The following is a 22,284-nucleotide window of genomic DNA, read 5'->3' on the forward strand; positions in this document are numbered from 1 at the left end:
CATGTGGTGCTCTCCTTTTACTGCGCTTCATTTAGCGCTTGTGAGTGAATTGATCTTGGCTTCTAAATCTCTGCCAAGACGTCATCAAGAATGGACACCGTGTGGCGCGCTCGTTTCATAGAGCTTCATTTAGCGCTTCTAAGTGAATGGATATTGGATTCGCCATCTCTGCCAAGAGGTCATCGAAAATGGAAATGTGGCGCACTCATTTCACTGCGCTTCATTAAGCGCGTGTGAGTGAATTTATCTTGGCATCGCAATCTGCCAAGAGGTCGTCGAGAATGGACATAAGGAGCTCTCCTATCACTGCGCTTCATTTAGCGATTGTGAGTGAATTGACCTTGGCATCGCAATCTCTGCCAAGAAGTCAAGAATGGACATGTTGCACTCTCGTTTCACTGTGCTTCATTTAGCGCATGTGAGTGACTTGATCTTGTCTTCGCAATCTCTGCCAAGAGATCGTCGAGAATGGACAACGTGTGGAGCTCTCGTTTCACGGCGCTTCATTTAGCGCTTGTGGGAGAATGGATATTTGCATCGCAATCTTTGCCAAGGGGTCGTCGAGAATGGACATGTAGCAGTCTCGTTTCACTGCGCTTCATTTAGCGCTTGTGAGAGAATTGATCTTGGCATCGCAATCTCTCCCAAGTGGTCGTGAGTATGGACATGTGGTGCTCATGTTTGAATGCGCTTCAATTAGCGCTTGTGAGATAATGGATATTTGCATCGCAATCTCTGCCAAAAGATCGTCGAGAATGGACAACATTTGGAACTCTCATTTCACTGCGCTTCATTTTGCGCTTGTGTGTGAATTGATCTTGGCTTCGCAATCTCTGCCAAGAAGGTGTCGTGAATAGGCAACATGTGGCGCTCTCGTTTCACTGCGCTTCATTTAGCGCTTGTGAGAGAATTGATCTTGGCATCGCAATCTCTCCCAAGTGGTCGTGAGTATGGACATGTGGTGCTCATGTTTGAATGCGCTTCAATTAGCGCTTGTGAGAGAATGGATATTTGCATCGCAAACTCTCCAAAAAGGTCATCGAGAATGGAAAACATATGGCACTCTCATTTCACTGCGCTTCATCTTGCGCTTGTGTGTGAATTGATCTTGGCTTCGCAATCTCTGCCAAGACATCGTTGAGAATGGGCAACGTGTGGCGCACTCGTTTCACTGCGCTTCATTTAGCGCGTGTGAGTGAATCGATCTTGGCTTCTAAATCTCTGCCAAGACGTCGTCGAGAATGGGCAACATGTGGCGCTCTCGTTTCACTGCGCTTCATTTAGCACTCGTGAGTGAGTTGATCTTGGCATCGCAATCTCTGCCAAGTGGTCGTGAGTATGGACAACATGTGGTGCTCTTTTTTCACTGCGCTTCAATTACCGCTTGTGAGAGAATGGATATTTGCATCGCAATCTCTCCAAAAGGTCATCGAGAATGGACAACATTTGGCACTCTCATTTCACTGCACTTCATCTTGCGCTTGTGAGTGAAATGATCTTGGCATCGCAATCTCCGCCAAGTGGTCGTGTATATGGACAACATGTGGTGCTCTTGTTTCACTGCGCTTCAATTAGCGCTTGTGAGAGAATGGATAATTGCATCGCAATCTCTCCAAAAGGTCATCGAGAAGGGACAACATTTGGCACTCTCATTTCACTGCACTTCATCTTGCGCTTGTGAGTGAGTTTATCTTGGCTTCGCCATCTCTGCCAAGAGGTCGTTGAGAATGGACAACATGTGGCGCCCTCGTTTCACTGCGCTTCATTTAGCCCTTGTGAGTGAACGGATAGTGGCTTCGCCATCTCTGCAAGGAGGTTGTAGAGAATGGGCAACGTGTGGTGCTCTCATTTCACTGGTTTCATTTAGCTCTTGTGAGTGAATTGACCTTGGCTTCCAAATATCTGCCAAGACGTCGTCAAGAATGAGCAACGTGTGGCGCGCTCGTTTCACAGAGCTTCATTTAGCGCTTCTGAGTGAATGGATAATGGATTCGCCATCTCTGCCAAGAGGTCGTCGACAATGGACATGTGGGGCTCTCGTTTTACTGCGCTTCATTTAGCGATTGTGAGAGAATGGATATTGGCTTCGCCATCTCTGCCAAGAGGTCATCGAAAATGGACATGTGGCGCAATCATTTCACTGCGCTCATTAGGCGCCTGTGAGTGAATTGATCTTGGCATCGCAATCTGCCAAGATGTCGTCGAGAATGGACATAAGGCGCTCTCCTATCACTGCGCTTCATTTAGCGCTTGTGAGTGAATTGGTCTTGGCTTTGCCATCTCTGACAAGAAGTCGTCAAGAATGGACACGTGGCGCTCTCGTTTCTCTGCGCTTCATGCGCTTGTACGTGAATGGACATTGGCTTCGCCATCTCTGCCAAGAGTTCGTCGAAAATGCATATGTGGCGCTCTCGCTTCACTGCGCTTTAGCGCTTGTGAGTGAATTGATCTTGGCATCGCAATCTCTGCCAAGAGGTCGTCGAGAATGGACATGTGGCGCACTCGTTTCACTGCATTTAATTTTGCGCTTGTGAGTGAACTGATCTTGGCACCGCAATCTGCAAAGAGGTCGTCAAGAATGGAAATGTGGCGCTCTCGTTTCACTCAGCTTTATTTATCGCTTGTGAGTGAATTGATTTGGCTTCGCAATTTCTGCCAAGAAGTCGCGAATGGACACGTGGCGCTCTCGTTTCTCTGCGCTTCATTTAGCGCTTGTAAGTGAATGGACATTGGCTTCGCCATCTCTGCCAAGAGGTCGTCGAAAATGGATATGTGGCGCTCTCTTGTCACTCCGCTTTATTTAGCGCTTGTGAGTGAATTGATCTTGGCTTCTAAATCTCTGCCAAGACGTCATCAAGAATGGGCACCGTGTGGCGCGCTCGTTTAACACAGCTTCATTTAGCGCTTCTAAGTGAATGGATATTGGATTCGCCATCTCTGCCAAGAGGTCATCGAAAATGAAAATGTGGCGCACTCATTTCACTGCGCTTCATTAAGCGCGTGTGAGTGAATTTATCTTGGCATCGCAATCTGCCAAGAGGTCGTCGAGAATGGACATAAGGCGCTCTCCTATCACTGCGCTTCATTTAGCGATTGTGAGTGAATTGATCTTGATCTTGGCATCGCAATCTCTGCCAAGAGGTCAAGAATGGACATGTGGCACTCTCGTTTCACTGTGCTTCATTTAGCGCATGTGAGTGACTTGATCTTGTCTTCGCAATCTCTGCCAAGAGATCGTCGAGAATGGACAACGTGTGGAGCTCTCGTTTCACGGCGCTTCATTTAGCTCTTGTGGGAGAATGGATATTTGCATCGCAATCTTTGCCAAGGGGTCGTCGAGAATGGACATGTAGCAGTCTCGTTTCACTGCGCTTCATTTAGCGCTTGTGAGAGAATTGATCTTGGCATCGCAATCTCTCCCAAGTGGTCGTGAGTATGGACATGTGGTGCTCATGTTTGAATGCGCTTCAATTAGCGCATGTGAGGGAATGGATATTTGCATCGCAATCTCTGCCAAAAGGTCGTCGAGAATGGACAACATTTGGCACTCTCATTTCACTGCGCTTCTTCTTGCGCTTGTGTGTGAATTGATCTCGGCTTCGCAATCTCTGCCAAGAAGGTGTCGTGAATAGGCAACATGTGGCGCTCTCGTTTCACTGCGCTTCATTTAGCACTTGTGAGTGAATTGATCTTGGCATCGCAGTCTTTGCCAAGAGGTCATGACAATGGACAACATGTGGCGCTCTCGTTTCACTGCGCTTTATTTAGCGCTTGTGAGTAAATTGATCTTGGCACGGCAATCTCTGTCAAGACGACGTCGAGATTGGACAGCGTGTGGCGCACTCGTTTCACTGCGCTTCATTTAGCGCTTGTGAGTGAATTGATCTTGGCTTCTATATCTCTGCCAAGACGTCGTCGAGAATGCGTCGCGTCTGGCGCTCTCGTTTCACCGCGCTTCATTTAGCGCTTCTGATTAAATGGAATTTGGCTTCGCCATCTCTGCCAAGAGGTTGTCGAGAATTGGACATGTGGCGCTCTCGTCTCACTGCGCTTCATTTAGCGCTTGTGAGTGAATTTATCTTGGCTTCGCCATCTCTGCCAAGAGGTCGTCGAGAATGGACTACATGTGGCGCTCTCGTTGCACTGCGCTTCACCTTGCGTTTGTGATTGAATTGATCTTGGCTTCGCAACCTCTGCCAAGACGTCGTTGAGAATGGGCAATGTGTGGCGCTCTCTTTTCACCGCGCTTCATTTAGCGGTTCTGAGTGAACGGATTTTGGCTTCGCCATCTCTTCCAAGAGGTCGTCGAGAATAGACATGTGGCGCTCTCCTTTCACTGCGCTTCCTTTAGCGGTTGTGAGAGAATTTATCTTGGCTTCGCCATCTCTGCCAAGCGGTCATCGAGAATGGACAACATGTGGCGCTCTCGTTTCACTGCGCTTCATTTAGCGCTTTTGAGTGAACAGATAGTGGCTTTGCCATCTCTGCAAGGAGGTCGTCCAGAATGGACAATATGTGGCGTTCTCGTTTCTCTGCGCTTCATTAAGCGCTTGTGAGTGAATTGATCTTGGCATTGCAATCTCTGCCAATAGGTCGTCGAGAATGGACATAAGGCGCGCTCGTTTCACTGCGCTTCATTTAGCGCTTGTGAGTGAATTGATCTTGGCTTCTAAATCTCTGCCAAGACGTCGTCGAGAATTGGCAACATGTGGCGCTCTCGTTTCACTGCGCTTCATTTAGCACTTGTGAGTTGATCTTGGCATCGCAATCTCTGCCAAGTGGTCGTGGGTATGGACAACATGTGGTGCTCTTTTTTCACTGCGCTTCAATTAGCGCTTGTGAGAGAATGGATATTAAACATCGCAATCTCCAAAGATCATCGAGAATGGACAACATGTGGCGCTCGCCTTTCACTGCGCTTCATTTAGCGCTTGTGAGTGAACGGATAGTGGCTTCGCCATCTCTGCAAGGAGGTTGTAGAGAATGGGCAAGGTGTGGTGCTCTCATTTCACTGGTTTCATTTAGCTCTTGTGAGTGAATTGACCTTGGCTTCCAAATATCTGCCAAGACATCATCAAGAATGAGCAACGTGTGGCGCGTTCGTTTCACAGAGCTTCATTTAGCACTTCTGAGTGAATGGATAATGGATTCGCCATCTCTGCCAAGAGGTCGTCGAGAATGGTCATGTGGGGCTCTCGTTTACTGCGCTTCATTTAGCGATTGTGAGAGAATGGATATTGGCTTCGCCATCTCTGCCAAGAGGTCATCGAAAATGAACATGTGGCGCAATCATTTCACTGCGCTTCATTAGGCGCCTGTGAGTGAATTGATCTTGGCATCGCAATCTGCCAAGAGGTCGTCAAGAATGGACATATGGCGCTCTCCTATCACTGCGCTTCATTTAGCGCTTGTGAGTGAATTGATCTTGGCTTTGCCATCTCTGACAAGAAGTCGTCAAGAATGGACACGTGGCGCTCTCGTTTCTCCGCGCTTCATGCGCTTGTACGTGAATGGACACATGCTTCGCCATCGCTGCCAAGAGGTCGTCGAAAATGCATATGTGGCGCTCTCGCTTCACTGCGCTTTAGCGCTTGTGAGTGATTGATCTTGGCATCGCAATCTCTGCCTAGAGGTCATCGAGAATGGACATGTGGCGCAATCGTTTCACTGCATTTAATTTTGCGCTTGTGAGTGAACTGATCATGGCACCGCAATCTGCAAAGAGGTCGTCAAGAATGGACATGTGGAGCTCTCGTTTCACTGCGCTTCATTTAGCGCTTGAGTGAATTGATCTTGGGTTCTAAATATCTGCCAAGAGGTCGTCGAGAATGGGCAACGTGTGGCGCTCTCCTTTCACTGCGCTTCATTTAGCGCTTGTGAGTGAATTTATCTTGGCTTCGCAGTCTCTGCCAAGAGGTCGTCGAGAATGGACATGTGGCGCTCTCGTTTCACGGCGCTTCACTTAGCGCTTGTGAGTGAACGGATAGTGGCTTCGCCATATCTGCAAGGAGGTCGTCGAGCATGGACAATGTGTGGTGCTCTCCTTTCACAGCGTTTCATTTAGCTCTTGTGAGTGAATTAATCTTCTGATCGCAATCTGCCAAGAGGTCAAGAATGGACATGTGGCACTCTCGTTTCACGGTGCTTCATTTAGCGCATGTGAGGGAACTGATCTTGGCTTCGCAATCTCTGCCATGAGATCATCGAGAATGGACAGCATGTGGCGCTCTCGTTTCACTGCGCTTCATTTAGCGCTTGAGTGAATTGATCTTGGCTTCGCAATCTCTGCCATGAGATCGTCGAGAATGGACAACGTGTGGAGCTCTCGTTTCACTGCGCTTCATTTAGCGCTTGTGAGAGAATTGAAATTTGCATCGCAATCGCTGCCATGAGGTCGTGAGAATGGACATGTGGTGCTCTCCTTTTACTGCGCTTCATTTAGCGCTTGTGAGTGATTTGATCTTGGCTTCTAAATCTCTGCCAAGACGTCGTCGAGAATGCGTCGCGTGTGGCGCTCTCGTTTCACCGCGCTTCATTTAGCGCTTCTGAGTAAATGAAATTTGGCTTCGACATCTCTGCCAAGAGGTTGTCGAGAATTGGACATGTGGCGCTCTCGTCTCTCTGCGCTTCATATAGCGCTTGTGTGTGAATTTATCTTGGTTTCGCCATCTCTGCCAAGAGGTCGTCGAGAATGGACAACATGTGGCGCTCGTTTCACTGCGCTTCATTTAGCGCTTGTGAGGGAATGGAAATTTGCATCGCAATCGCTGCCATGAGGTCGTGAGAATGGACATGTGGTGCTCTCCTTTTACTGCGCTTCATTGAGCGCTTGTGAGTGAATTGATCTTGGCATCGCAGTCTCTGCCAAGAGGTCATGACAATGGACAACATGTGGCGCTCTCGTTTCACTGCGCTTTATTTAGCGCTTGTGAGTAAATTGACCTTGGCAAGGCAATTTCTTCCAAGACGACGTCGAGATTGGACAGCGTGTGGCGCACTCGTTTCACTGCGCTTCATTTCGCGCTTCTGAGTAAATGAAATTTGGCTTCGCCATCTCTGCTAAGAGGTTGTCGAGAATTGGACATGTGGCTTTCTCGTCTCTCTGCGCTTCATTTAGCGCTTGTGTGTGAATTTATCTTGGCTTCGCCATGTCTGCCAAGAGGTCGTCGAGAATGCACAACATGTGGCGCTCTCGTTGCACTGCGCTTCACCTTGCATTTGTGATGGAATTGATCTTGGCTTCGCAATCTCTGCCAAGACGTCGTCGAGAATGGACAACATGTGGCGCTCTCGTTTCACTGCGCTTCATTTAGCGCTTTTGAGTGAACAGATAGTGGCTTTGCCATCTCTGCAAGAAGGTCGTCGAGAATGGACAATATGTGGCGTTCTCGTTTCCCTGCGCTTCATTAAGCGCTTGTGAGTGAACTGATCTTGGCATTGCAATCTCTGCCAATAGGTCGTCGAGAATGGACATAAGGCGCTCTCGTTTCACTGCGCTTCATTCAGCGCTTGTAAGAGAATGGAAATTTGCATCGCAATCGCTGCCATGAGGTCGTGAGAATGGACATGTGGTGCTCTCCTTTTACTGCGCTTCATTTAGCGCTTGTGAGTGAATTGATCTTGGCTTCTAAATCTCTGCCAAGACGTCATCAAGAATGGGCACCGTGTGGCGCGCTCGTTTCACAGAGCTTCATTTAGCGCTTCTAAGTTAATGGATATTGGATTCGCCATCTCTGCCAAGTGGTCATCGAAAATGGAAATCTGGCGCACTCATTTCACTGCGCTTCATTAAGCGCGTGTGAGTGAATTTATCTTGGCATCGCAATCTGCCAAGAGGTCATCGAGAATGGACATAAGGCGCTCTCCTATCACTGCGCTTCATTTAGCGATTGTGAGTGAATTGATCTTGATCTTGGCATCGCAATCTCTTTCAAGAGGTCAAGAATGGACATGTGGCACTCTCGTTTCACTGTGCTTCATTTAGCGCATGTGAGTGACTTGATCTTGTCTTCGCAATCTCTGCCAAGAGATCGTCGAGAATGGACAACGTGTGGAGCTCTCGTTCCACGGCGCTTCATTTAGCGCTTGTGGGAGAATGGATATTTGCATCGCAATCTTTGCCAAGGGGTCGTCGAGAATGGACATGTAGCAGTCTCGTTTCACTGCGCTTCATTTAGCGCTTGTGAGAGAATTGATCTTGGCATCGCAATCTCTCCCAAGTGGTCGTGAGTATGGACATGTGGTGCTCATGTTTGAATGCGCTTCAATTAGCGCATGTGAGAGAATGGATATTTGCATCGCAATCTCTGCCAAAAGGTCGTCGAGAATGGACAACATTTGGCACTCTCATTTCACTGCGCATCATCTTGCGCTTGTGTGTGAATTGATCTTGGCTTCGCAATCTCTGCCAAGAAGGTGTCGTGAATAGGCAACATGTGGCGCTCTCGTTTTACTGCGCTTCAATTAGCGCTTGTGAGAGAGTGGATATTTGCATCGCAATCTCTCCAAAAGTTCATCGAGAATGGACAACATTTGGCACTCTCATTTCACTGCGCTTCATCTTGCGCTTGTGTGTGAATTGATCTTGGCTTCGCAATCTCTGCCAAAACGTCGTCGAGAATGGGCAACATGTGGCGCTCTCGTTTCACTGCGCTTCATTTAGCACTTGTGAGTGAGTTGATCTTGGCATCGCAATCTCTGCCAAGTGGTCGTGGGTATGGACAACATGTGGTGCTCTTTTTTCACTGCGCTTCAATTACCGCTTGTGAGAGAATGGATATTTGCATCGCAATCTCTCCAAAAGATCATCGAGAATGGACAACATGTGGCGCTCGCCTTTCACTGCGCATCACTTAGCGCTTTTGAGTGAATTTCTCATGGCTTCGCCATCTCTGCCAAGAGGTCGTTGAGAATGGACATGTGGCCCTCTCGTTTCACTGCGCTTCATTTAGCGCTTGTGAGTGAACGGATAGTGGCTTCGCCATCTCTGCAAGGAGGTTGTAGAGAATGGGCAACGTGTGGTGTTCTCATTTCACTGGTTTCATTTAGCTCTTGTGAGTGAATTGACCTTGGCTTCCAAATATCTGCCAAGACCTAGTCAAGAATGAGCAACGTGTGGCGAGTTCGTTTCACAGAGCTTCATTTAGCGCTTCTGAGTGAATGGATAATGGATTCGCCATCTCTGCCAAGAGGTCGTCGAGAATGGACATGTGGGGCTCTCGTTTGAATGCGCTTCATTTAGCTGTTGTGAGAGAATGGATATTGGCTTCACCATCTCTGCCAAGAGGTCATCGAAAATGGACATGTGGCGCAATCATTTCACTGCGCTTCATTAGGCGCCTGTGAGTGAATTGATCTTGGCATCGCAATCTGCCAAGAGGTCGTCAAGAATGGACATAAGGCGCTCTCCTATCACTGCGCTTCATTTAGCGCTTGTGAGTGAATTGATCTTGGCTTTGCCATCTCTGACAAGAAGTCGTCAAGGATGGACACGTGGCGCTCTCGTTTCTCCGCGCTTCATGCGCTTGTACGTGAATGGACACATGCTTCGCCATCTCTGCCAAGAGGTCGTCGAAAATGCAGATGTGGCGCTCTCGCTTCACTGCGCTTTAGCGCTTGTGAGTGAATTGATCTTGGCATCGCAATCTCTGCCTAGAGGTCGTCGAGAATGGACATGTGGAGCTCTCGTTTCACTGCGCTTCATCTAGCGCTTGAGTGAATTGATCTTGGCTTCTAAATATCTGCCAAGAGGTCGTCGAGAATGGGCAACATGTGCCGCTCTCCTTTCACTGCGCTTCATTTAGCGCTTGTGAGTGAATTTATCTTGGCTTCGCAGTCTCTGCCAAGAGGTCGTCGAGAATGGACATGTGGCGCTCTCGTTTCACGGCGCTTCACTTAGCGCTTGTGAGTGAACGGATAGTGGCTTCGCCATATCTGCAAGGAGGTCGTCGAGCATGGACAAAGTGTGGTGCTCTCCTTTCACAGCGTTTCATTTAGCTCTTGTGAGTGAATTAATCTTCTGATCGCAATCTGCCAAGAGGTCAAGAATGGACATGTGGCACTCTCGTTTCACGGTGCTTCATTTAGCGCATGTGAGGGAACTGATCTTGGCTTCGCAATCTCTGCCATGAGATCGTCGAGAATGGACAACATGTGGCGCTCTCGTTGCACTGCGCTTCACCTTGCGTTTGTGATGGAATTCATCTTGGCTTCGCAATCTCTGCCAAGAGATCGTCGACAATGGACAACGAGTGGAGCTCTCGTTTCACTGCGCTTCATTTAGCGCTTGTGAGAGAATGGAAATTTGCATCGCAATCGCTGCCATGAGGTCGTGAAAATGGATATGTGGTGCTCTCCTTTTACTGCGCTTCATTTAGCGCTTGTGAGTGAATTGATCTTGGCATCGCAGTCTCTGCCAAGAGGTCATGACAATGGACAACATGTGGTGCTCTCGTTTCACTGCGCTTTATTTAGCGCTTGTGAGTAAATTGATCTTGGCACGGCAATCTCTGTCAAGACGACGTCGAGATTGGACAGCGTGTGGCGCACTCGTTTCACTGCGCTTCATTTAGCGCTTGTGAGTGAATTGATCTTGGCTTTTAAATCTGTGCCAAGACGTCATCGAGAACGCGTCGTCGCGTGTGGCGCTCTCGTTTCACCGCGCTTCATTTAGCGCTTCTGAGTAAATAGAATTTGGCTTCGCCATCTCTGCCAAGAGGTTGTCGAGAATTGGACATGTGGCGCTCTCGTCTCTCTGCGCTTCATTTAGCGCTTGTGTGTGAATTTATCTTGGCTTCGCCATCTCTGCCAAGAGGTCGTCGAGAATGGACAACATGTGGCGCTCTCGTTGCACTGCGCTTCACCTTGCGTTTGTGATGGAATTGATCTCGGCTTCGCAATCTCTGCCAAGACGTCGTTGAGAATGGGCAATGTGTGGCGCTCTCGTTTCACCGCGCTTCATTTAGCGCTTGTGACTGAACGGATAGTGGCTTTGCCATCTCTGCAAGGAGGTCGTCGAGAGTGGACAATATGTGGCGTTCTCGTTTCCCTGCGCTTCATTAAGCGCTTGTGAGTGAATTGATCTTGATATTGCAATCTCGGCCAATAGGTCGTTGAGAATGGACATAAGGCGCGCTCGTTTCACTGCGCTTCATTTAGCGCTTGCGAGGAATGGATTTTGCTTCGCAATCTCTGCCAAGAGTTCGTCGAGAATGGAAATGTGGCGCTCTCGTTTCACTGAGCTTTATTTAGCGCTTGTGAGTGAATTGATTTGGCTTCGCAATTTCTGCCAAGAAGTCGAGAATGGAGACGTGGCGCTCTCGTTTCTCTGCGCTTCATTTAGCGCTTGTAAGTGAATGGACATTGGCTTCGCCATCTCTGCCAGGAGGTCGTCGAAAATGGATATGTGGCGCTGTCGTGTGACTGCGCTTTATTTAGCGCTTGTGAGTGAATTGATCTTGGCTTCTAAATCTCTGCCAAGAAGTCATCAAGAATGGGCACCGTGTGGCGCGCTCGTTTCACAGAGCTTCATTTAACGCTTGTGAGTGAATGTATATTGGATTCGCCATCTCTGCGAAGAGGTCATCGAAAATGGATATGTGGCGCAATCATTTCACTGCGCTTCATTAAGCGCGTGTGAGTGAATTTATCTTATACAAATACAAATACAAATACAAATAATTTTATTTAGCATCAACACTGATTATACAGTACTCGTGATGCTTGGCATCGCAATCTGCCAAGAGGTCGTCGAGAATGGACATAAGGCGCTCACCTATCACTGCGCTTCATTTAGCGATTGTGAGTGAATTGATCTTGGCATCGCAATCTCTGCCAAGAGGTCAAGAATGGACATGTGGCACTCTCGTTTCACTGTGCTTCATTTAGCGCATGTGAGAGAATGGATATTTGCATCGCAATCTCTGCCAAAAGGTCGTCGAGAATGGACAACATTTGGAACTCTCATTTCACTGCGCTTCATCTTGCGCTTGTGTGTGAATTGATCTTGGCTTCGCAATCTCTGCCAAGACATCGTTGAGAATGGGCAACGTGTGGCGCACTCGTTTCACTGCGCTTCATTTAGCGCTTGTGAGTGAGTTGATCTTGGCTTCTAAATCTCTGCCAAGACGTCGTCGAGAATGGGCAACATGTGGCGCTCTCGTTTCACTGCGCTTCATTTAGCACTTGTGAGTGAGTTGATCTTGGCATCGCAATCTCTGCCAAGTAGTCGTGGGTATGGACAACATGTGGTGCTCTTTTTTCACTGCGCTTCAATTACCGCTTGAGAGATTGGATATTTGCATCGCAATCTCTCCAAAAGGTCGTCGAGAATGGACAACATTTGGCACTCTCATTTCACTGCACTTCATCTTGCGCTTGTGAGTGAATTGATCTTGGCATCGCAATCTCTGCTAAGTGGTCGTGTGTATGGACAACATGTGGTGCTCTTGTTTCACTGCACTTCAATTAGCGCTTGTGAGAGAATGGATATTTGCATCGCAATCTCTCCAAAAGCTGATCGAGAATGGACAACATGTGGCGCTCGCCTTTCACTGCGCTTCACTTAGCGCATTTGAGTGAATTTCTCTTGGCTTCGCCATCTCTGCCAAGAGGTCGTTGAGAATGGACAACGTGTGGCGCGCTCGTTTCACAGAGCTTCATTTAGCGCTTCTGAGTGAATGGATAATGGATTCGCCATCTCTGCCAAGAGGTCGTCGAGAATGGACATGTGGGGCTCTCGTTTTACTGCGCTTCATTTAGCGATTGTGAGGGAATTGATCTTGGCTTTGCCATGTCTGACAAGAAGTCGTCAAGAATGGACACGTGGAGATCTCGTTTCTCTGCGCTTCATGCGCTTGTACGTGAATGGACATTGGCTTCGCCATCTCTGCCAAGAGCTCGTCGAAAATGCATATGTGGTGCCCTCGCTTCACTGCGCTTTAGCGCTTGTGAGTGAATTGATCTTGGCATCGCAATCTCTGCCGAGAGGTCGTCGAGAATGGACATGTGGCGCACTCGTTTCAGTGCATTTAATTTTGCGCTTGTGAGTGAACTGATCTTGGCACCGCAATCTGCAAAGAGGTCGTTAAGAATGGACATGTGGAGCTCTCGTTTCACTGCGCTTCATTTAACGCTTGAGTGAATTGATCTTGGCTTCTAAATATCTTCAAGAGGTCGTCGAGTATGGGCAACATGTGGCGCTCTCCTTTCACTGCGCTTCATTTAGCGCTTGTGAGTGAATTTATCTTGGCTTCGGAGTCTCTGCCAAGAGGTCGTCGAGAGTGGACATGTGCCGCTCTCGTTTCACGGCGCTTCACTTAGCGCTTGTGAGTGAACGGATAGTGGCTTTGCCATATCTGCAAGGAGGTCGTCGAGCATGGACAATGTGTGGTGCTCTCCTTTCACAGCGTTTCATTTAGCTCTTGTGAGTGAATTAATCTTCTGATCGCAATCTGCCAAGAGGTCAAGAATGGACACGTGGCACTCTCGTTTCACGGTGCTTCATTCAGCGCATGTGAGGGAACTGATCTTGGCTTCGCAATCTCTGCCATGAGATCGTCGAGAATGGACATGTGGCGCTCTCGTTTCACTGCGCTTCATTTAGCGCTTGAGTGAATTGATCTTGGCTTCGCAATCTCTGCCATGAGATCGTCGAGAATGGACAACGTGTGGAGCTCTCGTTTCACTGCGCTTCATTTAGCGTTTGTGAGAGAATGGAAATTTGCATCGCAATCGCTGCCATGAGGTCGTGAGAATGGACATGTGGTGCTCTCCTTTTACTGCGCTTCATTTAGCGCTTGTGAGTGAATTGATCTTGGCATCGCAGTCTCTGCCAAAAGGTCATGACAATGGGCAACATGTGGCGCTCTCGTTTCACTGCGCTTTATTTAGCGCTTGTGAGTAAATTGATCTTGGCACGGCAATTTATTCCAAGAGGTCGTCGAGATTGGAGAACATGTGGCGCACTCGTTTTACTGAGTTTCATTTAGCGCTTGTGAGTGAATTGATCTTGGCACGGCAATCTCTGTCAAGACGACGTAGAGATTGGACAGCGTGTGGCGCACTCGTTTCACTGCGCTTCATTTAGCGCTTGTGAGTGAATTGATCTTGGCTTCTAAATCTCTGCCAAGAGGTCGTCGAGAGTGGACAACATGTGGCGCTCTCGTTGCACTGCGCTTCACCTTGCGTTTGTGATGGAATTGATCTTGGCTTCGCAATCTCTGCCAAGACGTCGTTGAGAATGGGCAATGTGTGGCGCTCTCGTTTCACCGCACTTCATTTAGCGGTTCTGAGTGAACGGATTTTGGCTTCGCCATCTCTTCCAAGAGGTCGTCGAGAATAGACAACATGTGGCGCTCTCGTTTCACTGCGCTTCATTTAGCGCTTGTGAGTGAACGGATAGTGGCTTTGCCATCTCTGCAAGGAGGTCGTCGAGAAAGGACAATATGTGGCGTTCCCGCTTCCCTGCGCTTCATTAAGCGCTTGTGAGTGAATTGATCTTGGCATTGCAATCTCTGCCAATAGGTCGTCGAGAATGGACATAAGGCGCGCTCGTTTCACTGAGCTTTATTTAGCGCTTGTGAGTGAATTGATTTGGCTTCGCAATTTCTGACAAGAGGTCGAGAATGGACACGTGGCGCTCTCGTTTCTCTGCGCTTCATTTAGCGCTTCTGAGTGAATGGATATTGGATTCGCCATCTCTGCCAAGAGGTCATCGAAAATGGAAATGTGGCGCACTCATTTCACTGCGCTTCATTAAGCGCGTGTGAGTGAATTGATCTTGGCATCGCAATCTCTGCCAAGATGTCAAGAATGGACATGTGGCACTCTCGTTTCACTGTGCTTCATTTAGCGCATGTGAGTGACTTGATCTTGTCTTCGCAATCTCTGCCAAGAGATCGTCGAGAATGGACAACGTGTGGAGCTCTCGTTTCACGGCGCTTCATTTAGCGCTTGTGGAAGAATGGATATTTGCATAGCAATCTTTGCCAAGGTGTCGTCGAGAATGGGCATGTAGCAGTCTCGTTTCACTGCGCTTCATTTAGCGCTTGTGAGAGAATTGATCTTGGCATCGCAATCTCTCCCAAGTGGTCGTGAGTATGGACATGTGCTCATGTTTGAATGCGCTTCAATTAGCGCTTGTGAGAGAATGGATATTTGCATCGCAATCTCTGCCAAAAGGTCGTCGAGAATGGACAACATTTGGCACTCTCATTTCACTGCGCTTCATCTTGCGCTTGTGTGTGAATTGATCTTGGCTTCGCAATCTCTGCCAAGAAGGTGTCGAGAATAGGCAACATGTGGCGCTCTCGTTTCACTGCGCTTCATTTTGCACTTGTGAGTGAATTGATCTTGGCATGGCAATCTCTGCCAAGTTGTCGTGAGTATGGACAACATGTGGCGCTCTTGTTTCACTGCGCTTCAATTAGCGCTTGTGAGAGAATGGATATTTGCATCGCAATCTCTCCTAAAGGTCATCGAGAATGGACAACACTTGGCACTCTCATTTCACTGCGCTTCATCTTGCGCTTGTGTGTGAATTGATTTTGGCTTCGCAATCTCTGCCAAGACATCGTTGAGAATGGGCAACGTGTGGCGCACTCGTTTCACTGCGCTTCATTTAGCGCTTGTGAGTGAGTTGATCTTGGCTTCTAAATCTCTGCCAAGACGTCGTCGAGAATGGGCAACATGTGGCGCTCTCGTTTCACTGCGCTTCATTTAGCACTTGTGAGTGAGTTGATCTTGGCCACGCAATCTCTGCCAAGTGGTCGTGGGTATGGACAACATGTGGTGCTCTTTTTTCACTGCGCTTCAATTACCGCTTGTGAGAGAATGGATATTTGCATCGCAATCTCTCCAAAAGGTCGTCGAGAATGGACAACATTTGGCTCTCTCATTTCACTGCACTTCATCTTGCGCTTGTGAGTGAATTGATCTTGGCATCGCAATCTCAGCTAAGTGGTCGTGTGTATGGACAACATGTGGTGCTCTTGTTTCACTGCACTTCAATTAGCGCTTGTGAGAGAATGGATATTTGCATCGCAATCTCTCCAAAAGGTGATCGAGAATGGACAACATGTGCGCTCGCCTTTCACTGCACTTCACTTAGCGCTTTTGAGTGAATTTCTCTTGGCTTCGCCATCTCTGCCAAGAGGTCGTTGAGAATGGACAACATCTGGCGCTCTCGTTTCACTGCGCTTCATTTAGCGCTTGTGAGTGAATTTATCTTGGCTTCGCAGTCTCTGCCAAGAGGTCGTCGAGAATGGACATGTGGCGCTCTCGTTTCACGGCGCTTCACTTAGCGCTTGTGAGTGAACGGATAGTGGCTTCGCCATATCTGCAAGGAGGTCGTCGAGCATGGACAATGTGTGGTGCTCTCCTTTCACAGCGTTTCATTTAGCTCTTGTGAGTGAATTAATCTTCTGATCGCAATCTGCCAAGAGGTCAAGAATGGACATGTGGCACTCTCGTTTCACGGTGCTTCATTTAGCGCATGTGAGGGAACTGATCTTGGCTTCGCAATCTCTGCCATGAGATCATCGAGAATGGACAGCATGTGGCGCTCTCGTTTCACTGCGCTTCATTTAGCGCTTGAGTGAATTGATCTTGGCTTGGCAATCTCTGCCATGAGATCGTCGAGAATGGACAACGTGTGGAGCTCTCGTTTCACTGCGCTTCATTTAGCGCTTGTGAGAGAATTGAAATTTGCATCGCAATCGCTGCCATGAGGTCGTGAGAATGGACATGTGGTGCTCTCCTTTTACTGCGCTTCATTTAGCGCTTGTGAGTGATTTGATCTTGGCTTCTAAATCTCTGCCAAGACGTCGTCGAGAATGCGTCGCGTGTGGCGCTCTCGTTTCACCGCGCTTCATTTAGCGCTTCTGAGTAAATGAAATTTGGCTTCGACATCTCTGCCAAGAGGTTGTCGAGAATTGGACATGTGGCGCTCTCGTCTCTCTGCGCTTCATATAGCGCTTGTGTGTGAATTTATCTTGGTTTCGCCATCTCTGCCAAGAGGTCGTCGAGAATGGACAACATGTGGCGCTCGTTTCACTGCGCTTCATTTAGCGCTTGTGAGGGAATGGAAATTTGCATCGCAATCGCTGCCATGAGGTCGTGAGAATGGACATGTGGTGCTCTCCTTTTACTGCGCTTCATTGAGCGCTTGTGAGTGAATTGATCTTGGCATCGCAGTCTCTGCCAAGAGGTCATGACAATGGACAACATGTGGCGCTCTCGTTTCACTGCGCTTTATTTAGCGCTTGTGAGTAAATTGACCTTGGCACGGCAATTTCTTCCAAGACGACGTCGAGATTGGACAGCGTGTGGCGCACTCGTTTCACTGCGCTTCATTTCGCGCTTCTGAGTAAATGAAATTTGGCTTCGCCATCTCTGCTAAGAGGTTGTCGAGAATTGGACATGTGGCTTTCTCGTCTCTCTGCGCTTCATTTAGCGCTTGTGTGTGAATTTATCTTGGCTTCGCCATGTCTGCCAAGAGGTCGTCGAGAATGCACAACATGTGGCGCTCTCGTTGCACTGCGCTTCACCTTGCATTTGTGATGGAATTGATCTTGGCTTCGCAATCTCTGCCAAGACGTCGTCGAGAATGGACAACATGTGGCGCTCTCGTTTCACTGCGCTTCATTTAGCGCTTTTGAGTGAACAGATAGTGGCTTTGCCATCTCTGCAAGAAGGTCGTCGAGAATGGACAATATGTGGCGTTCTCGTTTCCCTGCGCTTCATTAAGCGCTTGTGAGTGAACTGATCTTGGCATTGCAGTCTCTGCCAATAGGTCGTCGAGAATGGACATAAGGCGCTCTCGTTTCACTGCGCTTCATTCAGCGCTTGTAAGAGAATGGAAATTTGCATCGCAATCGCTGCCATGAGGTCGTGAGAATGGACATGTGGTGCTCTCCTTTTACTGCGCTTCATTTAGCGCTTGTGAGCGAATTGATCTTGGCTTCTAAATCTCTGCCAAGACGTCATCAAGAATGGGCACCGTGTGGCGCGCTCGTTTCACAGAGCTTCATTTAGCGCTTCTAAGTTAATGGATATTGGATTCGCCATCTCTGCCAAGTGGTCATCGAAAATGGAAATGTGGCGCACTCATTTCACTGCGCTTCATTAAGCGCGTGTGAGTGAATTTATCTTGGCATCGCATTCTGCCAAGAGGTCATCGAGAATGGACATAAGGCGCTCTCCTATCACTGCGCTTCATTTAGCGATTGTGAGTGAATTGATCTTGATCTTGGCATCGCAATCTCTTTCAAGAGGTCAAGAATGGACATGTGGCACTCTCGTTTCACTGTGCTTCATTTAGCGCATGTGAGTGACTTGATCTTGTCTTCGCAATCTCTGCCAAGAGATCGTCGAGAATGGACAACGTGTGGAGCTCTCGTTCCACGGCGCTTCATTTAGCGCTTGTGGGAGAATGGATATTTGCATCGCAATCTTTGCCAAGGGGTCGTCGAGAATGGACATGTAGCAGTCTCGTTTCACTGCGCTTCATTTAGCGCTTGTGAGAGAATTGATCTTGGCATCGCAATCTCTCCCAAGTGGTCGTGAGTATGGACATGTGGTGCTCATGTTTGAATGCGCTTCAATTAGCGCATGTGAGAGAATGGATATTTGCATCGCAATCTCTGCCAAAAGGTCGTCGAGAATGGACAACATTTGGCACTCTCATTTCACTGCGCTTCATCTTGCGCTTGTGTGTGAATTGAGCTTGGCTTCGCAATCTCTGCCAAGAAGGTGTCGTGAATAGGCAACATGTGGCGCTCTCGTTTTACTGCGCTTCAATTAGCGCTTGTGAGAGAGTGGATATTTGCATCGCAATCTCTCCAAAAGGTCATCGAGAATGGACAACATTTGGCACTCATTTCACTGCGCTTCATCTTGCGCTTGTGTGTGAATTGATCTTGGCTTCGCAATCTCTGCCAAAACGTCGTCGAGAATGGGCAACATGTGGCGCTCTCGTTTCACTGCGCTTCATTTAGCACTTGTGAGTGAGTTGATCTTGGCATCGCAATCTCTGCCAAGTGGTCGTGGGTATGGACAACATGTGGTGCTCTTTTTTCACTGCGCTTCAATTACCGCTTGTGAGAGAATGGATATTTGCATCGCAATCTCTCCAAAAGATCATCGAGAATGGACAACATGTGGCGCTCGCCTTTCACTGCGCATCACTTAGCGCTTTTGAGTGAATTTCTCATGGCTTCGCCATCTCTGCCAAGAGGTCGTTGAGAATGGACATGTGGCCCTCTCGTTTCACTGCGCTTCATTTAGCGCTTGTGAGTGAACGGATAGTGGCTTCGCCATCTCTGCAAGGAGGTTGTAGAGAATGGGCAACGTGTGGTGTTCTCATTTCACTGGTTTCATTTAGCTCTTGTGAGTGAATTGACCTTGGCTTCCAAATATCTGCCAAGACCTAGTCAAGAATGAGCAACGTGTGGCGAGTTCGTTTCACAGAGCTTCATTTAGCGCTTCTGAGTGAATGGATAATGGATTCGCCATCTCTGCCAAGAGGTCGTCGAGAATGGACATGTGGGGCTCTCGTTTGAATGCGCTTCATTTAGCTGTTGTGAGAGAATGGATATTGGCTTCACCATCTCTGCCAAGAGGTCATCGAAAATGGACATGTGGCGCAATCATTTCACTGCGCTTCATTAGGCGCCTGTGAGTGAATTGATCTTGGCATCGCAATCTGCCAAGAGGTCGTCAAGAATGGACATAAGGCGCTCTCCTATCACTGCGCTTCATTTAGCGCTTGTGAGTGAATTGATCTTGGCTTTGCCATCTCTGACAAGAAGTCGTCAAGAATGGACACGTGGCGCTCTCGTTTCTCCGCGCTTCATGCGCTTGTACGTGAATGGACACATGCTTCGCCATCTCTGCCAAGAGGTCGTCGAAAATGCAGATGTGGCGCTCTCGCTTCACTGCGCTTTAGCGCTTGTGAGTGAATTGATCTTGGCATCGCAATCTCTGCCTAGAGGTCGTCGAGAATGGACATGTGGAGCTCTCGTTTCACTGCGCTTCATCTAGCGCTTGAGTGAATTGATCTTGGCTTCTAAATATCTGCCAAGAGGTCGTCGAGAATGGGCAACATGTGCCGCTCTCCTTTCACTGCGCTTCATTTAGCGCTTGTGAGTGAATTTATCTTGGCTTCGCAGTCTCTGCCAAGAGGTCGTCGAGAATGGACATGTGGCGCTCTCGTTTCACGGCGCTTCACTTAGCGCTTGTGAGTGAACGGATAGTGGCTTCGCCATATCTGCAAGGAGGTCGTCGAGCATGGACAAAGTGTGGTGCTCTCCTTTCACAGCGTTTCATTTAGCTCTTGTGAGTGAATTAATCTTCTGATCGCAATCTGCCAAGAGGTCAAGAATGGACATGTGGCACTCTCGTTTCACGGTGCTTCATTTAGCGCATGTGAGGGAACTGATCTTGGCTTCGCAATCTCTGCCATGAGATCGTCTAGAATGGACAACATGTGGCGCTCTCGTTGCACTGCGCTTCACCTTGCGTTTGTGATGGAATTCATCTTGGCTTCGCAATCTCTGCCAAGAGATCGTCGACAATGGACAACGAGTGGAGCTCTCGTTTCACTGCGCTTCATTTAGCGCTTGTGAGAGAATGGAAATTTGCATCGCAATCGCTGCCATGAGGTCGTGAAAATGGATATGTGGTGCTCTCCTTTTACTGCGCTTCATTTAGCGCTTGTGAGTGAATTGATCTTGGCATCGCAGTCTCTGCCAAGAGGTCATGACAATGGACAACATGTGGTGCTCTCGTTTCACTGCGCTTTATTTAGCGCTTGTGAGTAAATTGATCTTGGCACGGCAATTTCTTCCAAGAGGTCGTCGAGATTGGACAACATGTGGCGCACTCGTTTTACTAAGTTTCATTTAGCGCTTGTGAGTGAATTGATCTTGGCACGGCAATCTCTGTCAAGACGACGTCGAGATTGGACAGCGTGTGGCGCACTCGTTTCACTGCGCTTCATTTAGCGCTTGTGAGTGAATTGATCTTGGCTTTTAAATCTGTGCCAAGACGTCGTCGAGAACGCGTCGTCGCGTGTGGCGCTCTCGTTTCACCGCGCTTCATTTAGCGCTTCTGAGTAAATAGAATTTGGCTTCGCCATCTCTGCCAAGAGGTTGTCGAGAATTGGACATGTGGCGCTCTCGTCTCTCTGCGCTTCATTTAGCGCTTGTGTGTGAATTTATCTTGGCTTCGCCATCTCTGCCAAGAGGTCGTCGAGAATGGACAACATGTGGCGCTCTCGTTGCACTGCGCTTCACCTTGCGTTTGTGATGGAATTGATCTCGGCTTCGCAATCTCTGCCAAGACGTCGTTGAGAATGGGCAATGTGTGGCGCTCTCGTTTCACCGCGCTTCATTTAGCGCTTGTGACTGAACGGATAGTGGCTTTGCCATCTCTGCAAGGAGGTCGTCGAGAGTGGACAATATGTGGCGTTCTCGTTTCCCTGCGCTTCATTAAGCGCTTGTGAGTGAATTGATCTTGATATTGCAATCTCGGCCAATAGGTCGTCGAGAATGGACATAAGGCGCGCTCGTTTCACTGCGCTTCATTTAGCGCTTGCGAGGAATGGATTTTGCTTCGCAATCTCTGCCAAGAGTTCGTCGAGAATGGAAATGTGGCGCTCTCGTTTCACTGAGCTTTATTTAGCGCTTGTGAGTGAATTGATTTGGCTTCGCAATTTCTGCCAAGAAGTCGAGAATGGAGACGTGGCGCTCTCGTTTCTCTGCGCTTCATTTAGCGCTTGTAAGTGAATGGACATTGGCTTCGCCATCTCTGCCAGGAGGTCGTCGAAAATGGATATGTGGCGCTGTCGTGTGACTGCGCTTTATTTAGCGCTTGTGAGTGAATTGATCTTGGCTTCTAAATCTCTGCCAAGAAGTCATCAAGAATGGGCACCGTGTGGCGCGCTCGTTTCACAGAGCTTCATTTAACGCTTGTGAGTGAATGTATATTGGATTCCCCATCTCTGCGAAGAGGTCATCGAAAATGGATATGTGGCGCAATCATTTCACTGCGCTTCATTAAGCGCGTGTGAGTGAATTTATCTTATACAAATACAAATACAAATACAAATAATTTTATTTAGCATCAACACTGATTATACAGTACTCGTGATGCTTGGCATCGCAATCTGCCAAGAGGTCGTCGGGAATGGACATAAGGCGCTCTCCTATCACTGCGCTTCATTTAGCGATTGTGAGTGAATTGATCTTGGCATCGCAATCTCTGCCAAGAGGTCAAGAATGGACA

At 48.3% G+C, this 22,284-nt stretch overlaps 1 protein-coding gene across 1 annotated transcript in view; it reads right to left on the reverse strand.

Moving 5' to 3' along the window:
- Positions 1 to 5,700: 5,700 nt before the first annotated feature.
- The window catches only part of LOC146179269 (uncharacterized), a 92,068-nt gene continuing 75,484 nt past the window's right edge, over positions 5,701 to 22,284 (reverse strand). The window contains exon 23 of the mRNA XM_084580164.1: positions 5,701 to 5,715. Coding sequence (XP_084436290.1) covers positions 5,701 to 5,715 — 15 coding nt within the window. The remainder of the gene's footprint in view (positions 5,716 to 22,284) is intronic.

This window comes from Amblyomma maculatum, chromosome 9, assembly GCF_055883805.1.
Source record: "Amblyomma maculatum isolate TAMU_Amacu chromosome 9, ASM5588380v1, whole genome shotgun sequence".
Lineage (NCBI taxonomy): Eukaryota > Metazoa > Arthropoda > Arachnida > Ixodida > Ixodidae > Amblyomma > Amblyomma maculatum.